The sequence below is a fragment of the Chiloscyllium plagiosum genome, unplaced genomic scaffold, assembly GCF_037043375.1.
Source record: "Chiloscyllium plagiosum isolate Xiang-an unplaced genomic scaffold, Cpla_swu_hap1 HiC_scaffold_35, whole genome shotgun sequence".
Lineage (NCBI taxonomy): Eukaryota > Metazoa > Chordata > Chondrichthyes > Orectolobiformes > Hemiscylliidae > Chiloscyllium > Chiloscyllium plagiosum.
The window spans coordinates 59,166,301-59,184,139 of NW_028270173.1; the positions used below are offsets into that span (position 1 = coordinate 59,166,301).

At 43.8% G+C, this 17,839-nt stretch overlaps 2 protein-coding genes across 2 annotated transcripts in view; both read right to left on the reverse strand.

Moving 5' to 3' along the window:
- LOC122541599 (uncharacterized) overlaps positions 1-13,549 on the reverse strand; it is a 28,647-nt gene extending 15,098 nt beyond the window's left edge. Inside the window, exon 1 of the mRNA XM_087979054.1 lies at positions 13,440-13,549. The gene's annotated coding sequence lies outside the window, so the exon portion shown is untranslated. The remainder of the gene's footprint in view (positions 1-13,439) is intronic.
- Positions 9,114-17,839, reverse strand: part of LOC122541653 (uncharacterized) — a 107,943-nt gene continuing 99,217 nt past the window's right edge. Inside the window, exon 3 of the mRNA XM_087978750.1 lies at positions 9,114-15,916. Within this exon, the coding sequence (XP_087834876.1) occupies positions 13,855-14,895 (1,041 nt within the window). The 5' untranslated portion in view covers positions 14,896-15,916 and the 3' untranslated portion in view covers positions 9,114-13,854. The remainder of the gene's footprint in view (positions 15,917-17,839) is intronic.

Sequence of the window (17,839 nt, forward strand, 5' to 3'; positions counted from 1 at the left end):
TTCAAGTGCCTGTCACGTTCCTCCTTATCTGAACAGATCCTGTGTATGTGTCGGGCTTATCCATAGGGGATGATTGTTTTAATATGCTTCAGGTGGAAGCTGGAGCATCCTGAGGTTATCCATGGGTTTGCAGTAAAGTGAGCTGCTGAGGTATCCAACCTTGATGGAGATGGATGTGTCCAAGAATGAGACAGACAGTAGAGAGTAGTCCATGGTGAATTTGATGGTGGGATGAAACTCGTTGATATCACTGTGTAGTTGTTTCAGTGACTCCTCACCATTGGTCCAGAGGAAGAAAATGTCATCAATTTATTTGGTGTATAGTGTTAGTTGGATGTCCTGCATAGAGAAGAAGTCTTGTTTGAACCTGTGCATGAAAATGTTAGCACATTGGGGTGCAAATGTGGTCCTCATGGCTGTTCCGTGTGTCTGGATGAAGAACTTGTTGTCAAAGGTGAAAATGTTGTTGTTGAGGATAAAGCAGACTGTGCTCGGAGAGTGGCAGTTGTTGGTGTTGAGTACCAAGGCTGTTGCCGCGATGCCGTCATTTTGGGGTTGCTGGTGTAGAGTGCTGAAACGTCCCTTGTGACAAGGAATGTTCCAGATTTGACTGGTCCGTGGGTGCTGAGTTTCTCTAAGAAATCTGTAGTATCACGACAGAAGTTGGGGGTCCCTGTATAGTGGGTTTCAAGATGCCTTCAACATAGCCAGAGAGGTTCTCACACGGATAACCTCACGATGTTAATTTCTCCAGCTTCCACCCGAAACATATGAAAACAGCCATCACCTATGGACAAGCCCTATGCATACACAGGATCTGTTCAGATGAGGAGGAACATGATGGGCACTTGGAAATACTCAAGGATGCCCTCATTAGAACGTGGTACAATGCTGAACTCATCGACTGCCAGTTCTGATGTTCCACAGCAAGAAACCGTAATGACCTCCTCAGGAGACAGACACAAGCTGCAACCAACAGGTACCCTTCATTGTCTAGTACACCCCACAAGCTGAAAACTACGCCATGCTCTTTGCAGCCTGCAACACATTATCGATGAGGATGAGCACCTTGCCAAAACCTTCCCCATGCATCCACTTCTCGCCTTTAGACAACCACCAAACCTCAAACAGATCATTGTTCGCAGCAAACTGCCCGGCTTTCAGGACAACACCATACAACCCTGTCATGGTAGATGCTGCAAGACATGTCAGAGTGTCAACACGGATACCACCATTACACGTGGGAACACCATCCACCATATATGTAGCAGGTACTCATGTGATTCAGCCAACGTTGTCTATCTCATATGCTGCAGGCAAGGATGCCCTGAGGCATGGTACATTGGTGAGACCAAGCAGAGGCTACGACAACAGATGAATGAACACACGCAACAATCAACAGACAGGAGTGTTCCCTCCCAGTCGGAGAACACTTCAGCAGTCCGGGACATTCGACCATCCTCCAAGGCGGACTTTGGGGCAGGCAACAACGCAAATTGCCCAAGCAGAGATTGATAGCCACGTTTAGTACCCATGGGAATGGCATCAACTGGGACCTTCGGTTCATGTCACACGACAGGTGACCCCACTGCATTACCCATACAAACATACACACACACTACAGACCCATACACTCACGCAGACCATCTTTCACACACAAGCTCTGTCTCACACATACACTCCCATACTCTCACACATACCCTCTCACAGACTTATACCCCTTTACACTCACACATACACATACGCACACTCTCTCACAGACCCTCATACTACCACCACTCCCCTGCACACAAACACACCCACTTGCACACAGATAAGTTTATGGAATGAATTTGTACTTGCAGAATTACATTTTATTTGGCTCAAAAACTGCATAAATCCATGTAAGATTCTGTAAATCCCTTTTTTAGATCAGATTCAGTCTGAACATTGGGGCACAGACAGCCTCACACAGGGCTCCTCACACCTTCAATGCATTATCTGGGCCAACACAGCACCTATTCTGGATATAAGTTACATCCAGAAACTCAACCTGCGCTGCAAATCTTCTCAAAACCTGCCGATGGCACCTCTTGTTAAAGTTCACTTGAGAATGTAACTTTAAGGAAATTCTGGAATTTACATATGAAAGAACTAAAACCAAAATGCCCATTCTAAAAGATGAGAGACTTAACCAACAATCCAGGTCTTTTTTCAATATATAATTTCAGTTACAGAGCTGAAAATGTGTTGCTGGAAAAGTGCAGACAGGTCAGGCAGCATCCAAGGAGCAGGAGAATCGACGTTTCGGGCATGAGCCCTTCTTCAGGAATGAGAAAAGTGTGCCAAGCGGGCTAAGATAAAAGGTAGGAAGGAGGGACTTGGGGGAGGGGCATTGGAAATGCGATAGGTGGAAGGAGGTTAAGGTGAGGGTGATAGGTCGGAGTGGGGGTGGGGGCAGAGAGGTCAGGAAGAAGATTGCAGTTTAGGAAGGTGGTGCTGAGTTTGAGGGTTGGGACTGAGACAAGGTGGGGGGAGGGGAAATGAGGAAACTGGAGAAGTCTGAGTTCATCCCTTGTGGTTGGAGGGTTCCTAGGCGGAAGATGAGGTGCTCTTCCTCCAGCCGTCGTGTTGCTATGGTCTGGCGATGGAGGAGTCCAAGGACCTGCATGTCCTTGGTGGAGTGGGAGGGGGGAGTTGAAGTGTTGAGCCACGGGGTGGTTGGTTTGGATGGTCCGGTTGTCCCAGAGGTGTCTCTGAAACATTCCGCAAGTAGGCGGCCTGTCTCCCCAATATAGAGGAGGCCACATCGGGTGCAGTAAATGATGTGTGTGGAGGTGCAGGTGAATTTGTGGCAGATGTGGAAGGATCCCTTGGGGCCTTGGAGGGAAGTAAGGGGAGGTGGTGTGGGTGCAAGTTTTGCATATCTTGCGGTTGCAGGGGAAGGTGCCGGGAGTGGAGATTGGGTTGGTGGGGGGTGTGGACCTGACGAGGGAGTCATGGAGGGAGTGGTCTTTTCGGAACGCTGATAGGGGAGGGGAGGGAAATATAACCCTGGTGGTGGGGTCCGTTTGGAAGTGGCAGAAATGATGACAGATGATACGATGTATATGGAGGTTGGTGGGGTGGTAGGTGAGGACCAGTAGGGTTCTGTCCTGTTGGCGATTGGAGGGGCGGGGCTCTAGGGCGGAGGAGCAGGAAGTGGGGGAGATGCGATGGAGAGCATCACCGATCATGTCTGGGGGGAAATTGCGGTCTTTGAAGAAGGAGGCCATTTAGGTTGTACGGTATTGGAACTGGTCCTCCTGGGGGCAGATGTGGCAGAGATGAAGGAATTGGGAATATGGGATGGCATTTTTACAGGGGGTAGGGTGGGTGGAGGTGTGGGGGACGGCTGGAGGAAGAGCGCCTCATCTTCACCTAGGAACCCTCCAACCACAAGGGATAAATCAGACTTCTCCAGTTTCCTCATTTCCCCTCCCCCCACCTTGTCTCAGTCCTAACCCCCGAACTCAGCATCACCTTCCTAACCTGCAATCTTCTTCCTGACCTCTCCGCCACCACCCCCACTCCGGCCTATCACCCTCACCTTAACCTCCTTCCACCTATCGCATTTCCAATGCCCCTCCCCCAAGTCCCTCCTCCCTACCCTTTATCTTAGCCCGCTTGGCACACTTTCCTCATTCCTGAAGAAGGGCTCATGCCCGAAACGTCGATTCTCCTGCTCCTTGGATGCTGCCTGACCTGCTGCGCTTTTCCAGCAACACATTTTCAGCTCTGATCTCCAGCATCTGCAGTCCTCACTTTCTCCTAGATAATTTCAGTTACACCACACTGTAACTTTTGCTATAAATTGTGTGTCCTACAATCTTATACTCCACCTGATGAAGTAGCAGCACTGTGAAAGTTTGTGTTTCCAAATAAACTATCGAACTATAACCTGGTGTTGCGTGATTTTTAACTTTGGAAGAGGAAGAGGAGACAATGGCAGACTGGGTGAGCTCTCTGATTGACATCTCTCACTGTCAATCCAAATATTTCTGGAGCAACATGAGTTTCCTGAAGTTTGGAAACTGACTGGTGAAATAGAGTTGACTTTGAGCAACAGACCAGTGGGGATTTAAACTTGTCATTGTCCCATCTGAACAAAACCTCACTTATTGCAGCTGCTGTCTCAGTCCCATGGTAAATGATAGAGATTTCTAGTGCGGGAATAGCATTCTTCATCCTCTGAGCTTTTCAAACCGACAACATCAGTGCAGCATGTGTATCTTTGGATGTGTTTAACAGAAGATCAGAAGTGGAAGACTCACAGTGTCCAAGGCAGTGATAACTTCCAGTGATGGGATTGGCACATGTCCAAGAGGGAGGTGTACTATGAGTGACCCTATTCTTGGAGTTTAACATGTACCCGGGAAGTGACTGTGACTCTGATAATAGGCTCTGTGACTTAGGGAGTGGTCCGTCACTCCACACTGTACAGACCGTTTTGCCGGCCTCTCACCCCTTGCTATGCCACTCTCCTTGCTTAATCAGGGGATGTAATGCTATCCTGCAGTATTGCAGCTTAAGAAAATATGTTGCCCATTTTTCCAAATATACTTCTACATTCTTTTCCTAAGTATAATAATTTGACTCCTTAAATGAGTGCTCAGTGAAATATCCCATGTTGACCAAGACAAAAAAAAGGGGCCTGATTACAGCCTCTGTGACTAATGCTCAGTTAGTACTGAGATAAAACATTCACTGTTGGGGTTCATTTGAACCACACGTCAACAGTCAACTATGTTGACTGCTTTTTCCTCACCCCACAGTACTACCCCAATCCCCAACCCCACATACACATTTTAAGCACTATATTTCTAAAATGAAATTAATATTTTAAAATATTAGTGTGCTGCTGCTTCACTATTGATTATAAAGTTAAAATTTCTCCAATTTTTCTCCGCAAGTTTTCTTCCGTGTCACATTACATTTACTTGCACCAAGTTCCGCTCAACCATCAGCACTGTATTTAGTGAAGTTATGTTATCTCCAGGCCCAACAACACTTTCATTTAAAATTCTCATGCTCATTTTCTCATCTGTGCACAACTGAGCACCGTCACATCTCTGGGCCTCCTGTAGCCCACAACTTTCCGAAAACTCTTGACAGTCCCATTCTCAACCCCGTGGTGGCCCTATTTTAACCCCATGTTGAGTCCACATAGTTTAAAAGTTTAATTTCATATCTAGGAAAACCACCGCCCCCAACTCTGGTAAACTAATACGATGAGCAACTCTGACTACTTAGCACGACCATTCCCACCTCATCAGATTCCACTTTGAAAATATAAAGTTGAGATTAATGATGAAAAGATTTCAAGCTTAAACCCTATAATTTTTTCACAACTGTAATGTACAGTAGTTAAGGTCCTTTCTCATCTCCAAAAACAGAGGTCCTTTCCCAGAGATTGCTCCAGAACTGATCTGGACGGTGATTACAAATGGCCGTACCAATGATCTGTTTAACACACTGCACCAGCACTGCACTGAGACAATAACATATTCAAGTTAGAGTTGATCATAACTGCAATAGTGTCAATGAGACTATTACACATCACAACCCATAGTACCTCATTGTCAGCCAATGCTGTAAGCAGCACTGGGTACCCAAGTGAATCCAATTTGAAAAAATATCAAATGAGGAATTACATTCATTGTCATTCTTTCTGAAGTTATAGTTTGCTTTAAATCAAATGTAATTATTAGCATCCACTTTATCTAGACTGCCAAACTTGAACTGAATTCTGCACACATATCTGGAAGCTCAAGACAGTAACTCTGCTTTTAAGGCTAACCCCTTCAATGTGCTTTATAATCCTGGCCAATCTTCAGACTCTGAGGCTGCTTCGGACTCAAATTGATTGCTTTGCAGCCATTCATTAGGAAATCATTTTCCTTTGGTTGAGACCCGAATGATTGTGAATGGGGTGGAACCTTCCCCTGTGGCCACAGGAGTACAAAACATGTCCCCACACCTCCCCCCAACCTCTATCCAAGGCCCCAGAGAATCATTCCAAGTAAGGCAGAGAGTCACATGCATTTCCTCCAACCTGATTTATTGCATTCGTTGCTCCTGATGTGTTCTCCGCTACATCGGACATACCAAGCGCAAACTTGGGAACCGGTTCAGGGAACATTTATGGTCCATATGCTCCAATCACCCCACCTTCAGGCTGTCATCCATTTCAACTCCCCTTCACACTATGACATGTCCATGCTGGGCCTCCTCCACCATCAACATAAGGCCACACGTAAACTGGAGGAAGAACATCTCATCTTCCGCCTCAGGAGCTTACAACCATACGGCCTTAACATAGAATTCACCAGCTTCCAAATTTCCCCATTACCCCTAGCTCATCCCAGTCCCAGCCCTCCCTCTCCAACCGTGTCCCCTCAACTTGGCCTTACCTGTCCATCTTCCTTACCTATCCTATATACTCTACCCTTCCCAGTGACCAATCGCAGCCACCTCCTACCTGCATCCACCTATTGCCATCCCACTCCCTCTCTCTATTTATTTCGTAGCCCGTTCCCCTTCCCCAATCCTGATGAGAGGTTCTGACCTGAAACATGGACTCCCCTTCTACTCTAATGCTGCTTGACCTGCTGTGCTTTTTCCAGCTGCACTCTTTATCCACTCAAATAGTTAAAAATCACACAACACCAGGTTATAGTCCAACAGGTTTATTTAGAAGTAATAGCTTTCCGAGCACTGTTCCTTCATCAGGTGACACTCAAACAGTTACCGTTTCCAATGCCAGAACCAAACTGGATCCAGCACTACAATGGAAGTGGATAGGGACCTGATGTGGGACATTTAGACTGCCTGTGACAAAAACCAAGTGGTTGGAGGCAGTGACGTTTTTTCTCTCCAGAGTGTTGGGCTCAAGTTCAAAGTTGGTCATCAAAATGGTCTCTTGCACTTGTACACATAAGCCTGGTACTGTCAGTTACTGGCAACAGACATCCCTAACCCAGAATGAATCTGCATGTGTGGTCAACAACATCTCAGTCTGGGTTTAATAACATCACATCAGCCATGCATGCAAACTGGCCCAACTGAAGCTGAGCTTGTGAGAGTGGAGGTCTGACAGGAGTGGGGGCACTGGCAGGGAGTAGGGGCGAAGGTTGTGAACGTTGGTCCGAAGTTCAGCAGTTCTGATGAACAGCCACAAGATTCAAAATATTAACTTTCATTTCTTTCTACAAATTCTGCCAGACCTGCTGAGTTTCTCCACCAATTTCTGTTTTCATTCAGCAATGCAGTTGGACAGCTCCTCATAGTGGACAAGGGAGAGACAGCAGCTCTAGGTTTAATTTGGACAAGGATGAGGAAGCCCCAAAAGCACTGCGTATCTGCCACCTCTTTACTGAATGCCCAAGGGGTTTCCCTCTCTTCACTGAATGCCCGAGAACTGGATATTAGATTACTCTGCCGGTTGCTTTGTAATGCTGTGACACTGACAGATGCAGTTTCGATGCTCGTCTGCCCTTTGTACCAGTTGAAAAGGCATTCCTACAAAATAGCCTCCTGTTCCAGGACCTTCACCCCATATCCCTGCTCCTAGAGCACAATTACCTTCATGTCAGTGATACAGGAGAGTCTGAACGAGTGAAGCAGTCTTGATTCTGATCCAGGTGAACCAGACACTCTGGGTACAGTTGAGACTGAATTTGATTCTGTATCCAACCTGTGCTGTAACTTTTCTGAGAGTGTTCAATGGACAAGGTAAATGTGGAGAAGTTATTCCATCCTGTTGGTAGATTTCTGATTTGTTCCACACCTCACTCTTATATTACAAACTCTAAGATGCAACCTGAACCAGTCAGGTAGAGAAAATGGTCAATGTTCATGAAAGACTTACAAGGATGTTGCCAAGGTTGGAGGATTTGAGCTATAGGGAGAAGCTGAACAGGCTGGGGCTGTTTTCCCTGGAGGGTTGAAGGCTGAGGGGTGACCTTATAGAGATTTAGAAAATTATGAGGGCATGGATAGGATAAATAGACAAAGTCTTTTCCCTGGGGCTGTGGAGTCCAGAACTAGAGGGCATAGGTTTAAGGTGAGAGGGGAAAGATATAAAAGAGACCTAAGGGGCAACTTTTTCACGCAGAGGGTGGTACGTGTATGGAATGAGCTGCCAGAGGATGTGGTGGAGGTTGGTACAATTAAGTGGCATTTGGATGGGTATATGAATAGGATGGATTTGGAGGGATATAGGCCAGGTGCTGGCAGGTGGGACTAGATTGGGTTGGGATATCTGGTCGGCGTGGACAGGTTGGACCGAAGGGTCTGTTTCCATGCTGTACATCTCTATGACTCTATGACTCTTTCTTAAAAGTTTATTGTAACATTGAGCACATTTTTAAGGTGAGAGGAGAAAGATTTTAAAAAGACATAAGGAGCAAAGTTTCACAGAGGGTGGTTCGGACATGCAATTAACTTCCTGAGAAAGTCGTGGATGTCCGTACAATTACAACATTAAAAAAACATTTGGATAAGAACCTGAATAGGAAGGGTTTGGAGGGATATGAGCCAGGATCAGGCAGATGGGACTAGTTTAGCTTCGGATTATGTTCGGCATGGACTGGTTCGACCAAAGGGTCTGTTTCCATGCTGTATGTTTCTGTCTCTATTCATAAAGTTATAAACATCAGATACCTGCCCCCCCCCCGAGTTAAATCATTATCACACTTACAAACTTTGTAACTGGAACATCTGAGCCTCAGTCTTACTGTTAACTGTTGAATTGTTACTTCTGAGAATTTGCTGTTTCGGTTCCTGCTGTTCCTTTAGCTTCATTGTCCTGTTTGAGTTCATCCAATTCTCTTAACAAACTGATTTTCTGAGCAGTTCTATGCGGCGCAGTGTTGTTACTGCCATCTGTTTTCATTGTTGTCTGATTCTGCTCTTACTGCTCTTTGCTACTGCTACCATCTGCTCCTATGATCATTCTTCATGCTAAACACATTTCATAAAACTATCAAAAACATAACACCCTTGACAATGGTCACCACAAACACCTCTGTGTCATCACATACATTGTAACAATCTCACATCCTGGTTCATGACCAGTCCATTAACATAAAGAGTTGGCTTCAATGAGGAAGATCCTGTTTATTAGATCAGGTGGGTTTCACATTTATCAGAAAGTTCTCTGTGATGAGCATTTCCAAGGAATGTAGAGCACATTTCGAGTGGTGGTTCCATGCAGCTCGTTACCTTACTATTATTTACAATTTCATGGAGTGGTCACAGGAATTCAGGAATCGAGTCAAATAATCAAATTGGATGGACACTCACTCATCATCCTCCTTTACTGTTGATTGAAAAAGTCACTCATTGTGTCCCGGTCAGGTTTTCAAGGTCCTGGAAGGATGATTTTCAATGCTTTCTGAAAATTGTTCATTACGAGCAGTATGTTTTCTTCCTGAGCATCTTTTCTACTTTTGTGTTGGCTCCTTTTAATTTGAATGTGTTCTAGCTGAAAGGCAAACTTAAATAAATAAAATCACCACATTCAAGTTCTTATTGCAATGGTTTTTAAATGTGTTGAGGTTTTCTATCTCTAACATCATTTCAGACAGTAATTTCCAGACGTTCACCACACTCTGGGTGGAAGAATTACTCCATGACTTCCCTCTAATCCTTCCACCAATTCTGTAACTCTCTACTCCTTGCATATTGACTGCTCTTCTCAGGGAAATAAGCTTGAAACAATCCCAGCAGCTACCTTTGCCAATAGCCAGCCTGGGCAAACTTCCATAATACTCCCCCTCCATGAGCCTTGAACTCTCAAGTTTCTCACATAACCCCTCCAATGCCTTTTCTAAGCTCAGTTTGACCATGAAACCCACCTCCTGAGCCATGCTCTCCTGTGCGCTTGTCTTCTGTACATGTGCTGATCTCACCACTTCACATCATCACTTCCTTGGATGCTGTGTGTCTTCCTCTTCTGATCTGCTGTTGAACACATCTGAGGATCGATATCCAACACTGATGCTGTCAGTTTGAAACCTTCCAAGGATAAAGAGTACTGTTGCCATACCAAAATCTCTGTCAAACATTAACCAGGGGAATAGTGAGGTTTTATTCAAAGTTAAATTCTCCCAGGGTTGACTTCCAGGAGTGATAGTCATTGTTCAATTGGTAAAATTAGATCTGCCTCATCAGCTGCCTGCTGTGAAGGAGCAATATCTCTGACTGCAACAATAGATCTGGTCTTGCACTCTGACTGTGTACAATTAAGGTGACAATTTCTCTGTATGATTCCCAGTTTGGCAAATGAGCTGACTTTTGTTGAATGTTTGTACTGTGACAGGCTTGCCCATTCTCAGCTCTGGATTTATTAACAGTATTATCAAAATGAAATGTGGCTTTCTGTCATTTCAGTTTGATTTTGGCATTCATTGCTGTTACTAGATCTGGCCTTGGTCACTCTTCAGCCATTGAAAGTGTAGTTTACTATGGTATGACATTAGTAACTCCAATGACTCCACTACCTGTGTTTCTCATTTCTAAGATTGCCTTATACACATCTGCACTGGATCTGGATAATTTTATGATGATTCCATTGGCAAATAGCAGGAATAGACCACATAAACAGTCAAACCTGCTCCACTACTCTATAGAATCATGACTAATTTTGGGTTTCAGCTTCACTTTCCCATTCATTCCCCAAATTGTTTGATGCCCGAAGACTAAAAATCTGTCTATATGAGCCTTAAGTGTATTCACAATACAGCATCCACAACTTCTGAGGTAGAATATTCCAAAGGTTCACAATCTTTTTTGTGAAGTAATTTCTCCTCATCTCAGTCCTAACTAATTAGTCCCTGTGATCACAGGACAACTCCCTTATCCAGGGCCTAACCTAATAAACCTTCGATGCACTATCTCCAGTGCAAATGTATCTTTCCTTAAATGATCAAAACTGCACACTTCCTCCAGATGTGGTTTCAACAAAACCTTGTACGACTGGAGAAGGATTTCTTTATTCCTGTTTTCCAACTCCCCTTGTCATGAAGACCAACTGGTTACTTACTCTCCTAATTGCTTATTATACTTGCACATTGGTTTCTTTGTTAGAGCAAACCCAATTCTCTTTGAAAATCACCTTTGAAAAATATCCATTTCTCTAATGTTGTGATCTAAATGAATAATTTCACAATTCCTCATACTAATTGTTTTAATTGATTCATGGAATATGGGTCCCACTAGCTGGCCCAGCATTTATTCCTCATCCCTAGCTGTTTTTGAGAAGATGATAGTGAGCTGACTTCTTGAACTGTTACAATCCATGTGCTGTTGGTGGACCCACAATGGTACTAGGGAGGAGGTTCCAGGTTTTTGACTGAATGACAGTGAAAGAAAGCTGATATATTTCCAAGTCCAGGTGGTGAGTGATTTGGAGGCAGAATTTGCTAGTAGTGGTATTCCCATTTGTCTGTTGCTCTTGTCCTTTTAGATGAAGTTGGTTGTGGGTTTGGTAGGTGTTTTCCACGAAGCCTTAGTGAATTTCTGCAGTTCATCCTGTGAACAGTACACACTGCCACAGCTGAGCATCAGTGATGAAAGGAATGGACATTTGTGGATCAAGTGGGCTGCTTTGACCTGGATGGTATCAAGCTGCACACATCCAAGCAAGGCGGGGAGTATTCCATCATAGTGCTGACTTGTACCTGGTCGATGGTGAACAAGCATCTTTCATCTTGTTGTCCACACACTTAAACTGTCTATATCGCTTTGCAGCCTCTGTGTGTCCTCCTCACAGTTAGGTTAATATTTAAGGATAAATACATCAATTGCAACAGTTATACATTCTTTGTGGGTGAAACAACACAACAGGATAAATGGTCCCACCATGGCTAACAAATGAAATTTAGGATGGTATTAGATCCAAAAAGGAGCCATATAAATTTGCTGGAAAACATAGCAAGGACTGGGAGCAGTTTAGAATTCAGCAAAGGAGGACCAAGAGGTCGAGTAAGCAGGGGAAAATAAGCATATAAAAAATAAAAAGATGACCACAGATAAACACAGGCCATTTATAAGTGGAACACGAGAATTGATAATGGATAACAAGGAAATGGCAGATCAACTGAACAATTGCTCTAATTTTGTCTTTACAGAAGAAATGTGAGGGAGCAAGGGTCTACTAGGAAGATGGAACTGAAGAAATTAGTATTAGTAAAAAAGAAGAAAGTGGAAGAAAAATTAATGAACTGAAAAGTGATAAATCCCCACTGCCTGATAATTTACATGTCAGGGAACTAAAGGAGATGGCCGTGGAAATAGTGCATACATTGAATGTCATCTTCTAAAGTTCTGTAGATTCTGGATCAGTCTTAGCAGATTAGAGGGTAGCAAATGTAACCTCATTGTTTCAAAAACAAAAGAGGGAGGGAGAAAACTTGGAATTACAGACTGTTGACCTAACATTAGCAGTATTAGTGGAGTCTATCATAAGGATGTGATAACAGGACACTTAGACCCAACTCTATTCCACGAAGTCAATATGGATTTATGAAAAGGAATCATATTTAACACTATAAAAACAAGCTAAGTTTTTTTGAGAAAACATCCATTAGAACAGATGAGTGAGAACTGGTGAATGTGATGTATTGGGATATTCAAAAGCTCTCAAGTCTCCACATAAGAAGATAGCGTGCAAAAATCAACGTAGATGAGGTTGTTAGTAAAGTACTGGCATGAATTGAGGATTGATTAGCAGTCAGAAAATAGCTTGATTAAATGGATCATTTTTCGATTAGAAGGAAGTGATCAACTATCCACAATATATAATCAATGATACGGATGAGAAAATCAAATGTAATATTTCTTCATTTGCTGACAACATAAAACAAGTTGGAATTGGAAATGTGAAAAGGATATAAAGAAGCTTCAGGGCAATTTAGAAAAATTGAGTGAGTGGATTAATGCTTTGGGTTGCAACAAAACTTTGGATAGTCTGAAGTTGTCTACTTCAGTAAGAAAAATGAAATGACAGAGTATTATTTCAATGGGGATAGACTGCAAAATGTACAAACGGATCTGGGTGTCCTTCTGACACCAGTATCTGAAAGCAGGTTTCATTCCCACCAAACAACTAGTGATGACATTACCAGTGCTGAGGGATTATGATGTAACAATGGAGTCACCCTGCAGTGTGATGTCAGTGAAACAGGACTTGGGGTAATCCCCTATGTAGAGAGGACAACCCGTTGTGTTTGTATCCAGAGGGTTTACACAAACTGAACAACAAAGTATGAACGTTGAGAACTAGAGCGTAAATATTGTCTTTGATGATGAGGATTTCAATCGGTACCTGTTTGGGAGAGAAAATGTGATGGTCAAGTCTGACTATAAGATAATTCACATCAACATGAGTGTGTTGAGGGACCAGGAAGTACACTCACCGTACAAATGATTTGTCATGCACCTCACACCTGAATGATTTCTCTTGGATGAATAGGAAGAATACTTCAGGAGATTAGGCAATGGGTGATAAACATAAACAGTGTATCTGAAGGTAACCTCCCCTGTGTGATTCCTCTCATATCTCAGGAGAATTAGAATTGCCACAAAAGCTTCATCACAAACCACACACGTAAAGGATTAACTCCCTGTGTGGCTTCTCTCCAGAGCAGGAGGTTCAATGATTGGAATACTACGTTTCACACTCGTTATATTGGAACAGTTCTGCAGGATACATTGCTGTGAGCAGAGGTTCAATGGTGACAAAAACAAATTCTCCAACACATCACACATGAACAGTTTGTCCAAGTGAATGCATGGTGTGAGCAGGGAATCCATGTTGCTGAGAAGACTGTGTTACAAATCTTCCTCTTGACTGGTTTCTCCTGTGTGAGTACATCGGTGTGTGCTGAGGGTTGAAGAATTCGAAAACGATTTGTCACACATCTTGCACATAAACGCTTTCTCCCCTGTGTGAATCCTTTGATGGAGCAGAAGGGTCGATGACCTCGAAAATGACTTGTTACACACCTTGCACGTGAATGGTTTCTCCCCAGTATGAGTGCGTTGGTGTCTGAGGAGGTGGGATGAATGAAAGAATGACTTGTCACATACTTCACAGGTAAATCGCTTCTCACCTGTGTGAATCTGTCGGTGTCCACGGAGGGTTGATGATCTAGAGAAAGATTTATCACACACCTTGCAAGTGAACGGCCTCTCCCCCGTGTGAATACTTCGGTGTGCTTGGAGGGTCGATGACCTAGAGAATGATTTGTCACACACCTCACATTTAAATGGTTTCTCTCCTGTGTGAATGCGTTGGTGGACATGGAGGTTTGATGACTCCGAGAAAGCTTTTCCACATACCTCACACTTGAAAGGTTTCTCCCCTGTGTGAATCCTCTGATGGACTAAGAGGTCCGATGAAGCTGAGAATGATTTGTCACACACCTCACATGTGAATGGTTTCTCTCCAGTGTGAATGCGTTGGTGTTTACGAAGAGCAGCTGACCACGAGAATGATCTCTCACACACCTCACACTTGAATGGTTTCTCACCTGTGTGAATTCGTTGGTGTCTGCGAAGGTGGGATGAGTCAAAGAATGATTTGACACACAACCTACATGTGAACGGTTTCTCTCCAGTGTGAATGCGTTGGTGTAAACGGAGAGTGGATGAATTTGAAAATGATTTGACACATACCTTGCATGTGAATGGTTTCTCCCCCGTGTGAATGTATTGGTGCACGAGGAAGGCTGATGACCGCGAGAATGATTTGTTACACACCTTGCATTTGAATGGTTTCTGCCCAGTATGAATACATTGGTGATTCACAAGCATCGATGACTGTGTGAAGGCTCCACCACATATCTCACACTTGAAAGATTTTCTTTCCATGAAGCTGTCCTTGAATTAGCAGTCAGACAACAGAGCAGCTTGTGTGTTAGAACTTTGTGAGCCTAGAGAGCACTCCTCACACAATTCATAATGGAACAGCCTCTCACTTACAGCAATGAGTCACTGGTTCAAGAAGCTTCTGATGATACTGTCACTTTAATATTTTGTCCTTGAGTTTTTTTCAAGAGAGGTCATAAAGGCAAAGGCGCCGAAATGTCTGAAAATGTCTACTTTAACAATGGCAGGCGAGTATCCGGTTCTCCCATTTCAGATTTTTTCTAGTTTGGTTTAGTTGTCATCGAGAAGGTGCTGGTGGCTGCAAAAGTGCTTGGGTTCCATGCTTCAGCAGATAATTCTTGACTGGCTTCTCTCTCTGACATGTCTCCTACCTGTAAAAACCTGTGTTTGAACTTACCATTTGCCAAGGGGTATGTTTATACAATGTTATGGTAATTAGAACAGCTCCTTAGTTAAGATGCTGTATTGAGTCAGTTAGGTTTTCCAATAGTTAAGTTATTCTGAATTTTTGTGTTTCAACTGTAGTGTTTAAATAAATTCTGTTTTGCTTAAAGCCGAGTGGTTTGACCAGCTACTTCACACATGGATCTACTTCACATCTGCCTTTAAAATAAGAAAAGGCTAGAGTGTAGGTTACCTCCTTAAAATATTTTGAGGGGTCTGGCCTAGTCCAAAACAGGCTTGATGAATGATTGAAGCTCCCACCACACTTAGAGCCACTCACACTTTTTCCCAGCCTCACCCTGACCAAACCTTCAGAAAGGTTGGTTCTGATGGAAGGCTCCACACCACTGACCAGTTTCAGATCTGATGATATGTCAAAACTCCCCAGACCTGACCACTTTCCAGATGATTTCAATGCCCAACTTTCTCTGTGTTGAGCAATGCTGCAGAGGGACAGGATGTCTTCCCACAATTGTGTAGCTGTTCCTTAGGGGATGTTCAGGATCCATCTATGGTGTCTATCCTGTCTGATCATCTGGTGTTATACGATGCCATCCTTCTGTAAAACAGGAAAAGGAAACATGATTTCTTCCAACTCCTCCTCCTTTGCTGAAGGGACTGCGCCTGAGCGTTTATTATTGTTTCTACTTTCACAGGATGTAGGCATCACTGGCTTGGCCAGCATTCGTTGCCCATGGCTAATTGCCCTTGAAAAGTTTGTGATGACCTGTCTCCTTGACCTGCTGCACTCCATGTGGTGTAGTTACACACACAGTATTGTTACTGTGACCCAGCAACATTATAGGTTTGGCAATATAATTCCAAGTCAGGATAGTTGTGACTTTGGAGGGGAACTTGTTCAAAGGTATCTATTGCCCTCACCCTTCACAGGTTTGGAAGGATCTGCTGAAGGAGACCAAGTGGGTTCCTGCAGTACATCTTGCAGATGGAGCGCATTGCTGCCACTCTGCATCAGTAGTGGACAGAATGAATGTTCAAGGTGGTAGAAGGAATGCTGATCAAGCAGATTGCTGTATTCTAGATGGTGTTGAGTTTCTTGAACATGGTTGGAATTGCACTCATCCAGGAAAATAAAGAATACTGTATCACTGCCTTCTAACAGTCATTCGGGAGATAGGAGGTGAGTTACTTGGCACAGAATTCCTGGCCTCTGACCTGCCCTTGTAGCTACAGTATTTATGTGGCTGGTCCAGTTCAATTTCTAGTCAGTGTTAAACCCCATGATATGGATACTGGGGAATTTAGCTGTGTTGGCTGACACTGACACATTAAATAGTGTGTGAGAAGATTTCAGGGGGCATGGTCAGAGTAAGAAAGTGTGATGGAGTAGAGGAGAGCAATTGAGAATAGGAGAAGGGAGGTAATCCCCCTCCCAGGTCCTCCTCATTGTTCCATCCCCGGATTCTTCCCTTCTCAGCCTGAGGGTTCTCCCTGTTCCGTGTCCCCTATCCCTACCAGTGAAGCCCAGATCAAAATTGTGCTTTCCAGCACATGTGCAGCAATGCATTTACACATGACGTGACATATAAAGAACATGATAACGTCAATGTTTGGAACTGTGTGTTTCCCAATAAACACGCATGTGCAGTTGCCTGCAGTTCAAAGTATCAGCAAACACTACTGGGAATTTAGCTATGGCAATTGAATGTCAAGGCAAAATAGTTATATTCTCTCATGATGGAAATTGTCATTTCTCAACACTTGTGTGGGGTTTGCAGCGAGCAAACAAGGAGCTTGTGCGAGGTAGTCACCATCACCTTGAGTGGGATGCAGCCTGAGAAACTGAAAACAGCTTGAGATAGGATTCTGCACTGGGAGGTGTCTCTCATAGTTGGCTCTTACTGTGGTGTGGAGTATAAGCTGATTGGCGAGCACTGCTAAACCTTTCTACTGTTGTGATTGTAATAAATGGCTTTAAACTTTTTGGATGGCTGGTTGATTTGGCTGAAAGTGCACATCCTGCAGTACCTGTGAAGTCAGGGACACACCTTGTGTTGCAAATGAATACATTTGCAAGAACTGTCACCAACTCACAAGGTTCAGCTCCAGGTTTTGGAACTTGATTACTGCCTCCAATTACTGTTGTACATCCACTAGGCAAAGGGCAAAACGATTAGCATTTTTACAAGTGATCTTGGCCCACGTTAGAAGCATACAGGCAGTGAGGTCCAGCAATCTGATACAAGTAAGCAGCCAGTGCAGGAGTTCCCATTATATTGTCCTTGTGAATTGCCATTTGTTTTTGGAGACTGGTGAGGGTGATTCTTCTTCGGGAAAGTGCAACTAGAGCCAAGTCAGTGGTGCTTCGAGGGCTCAGTTGTTTGGGGGTAGAAAAGAATAAAAAATAGAAAGGCAATAGTGACAGCAGATTTCACAGACAGAGGATCAGACATGCATTTTTGCAGCCATCAACATAACTTAAGACTGTATTCTTGCCTTCCTAGTACCAAGGTAAAACAGT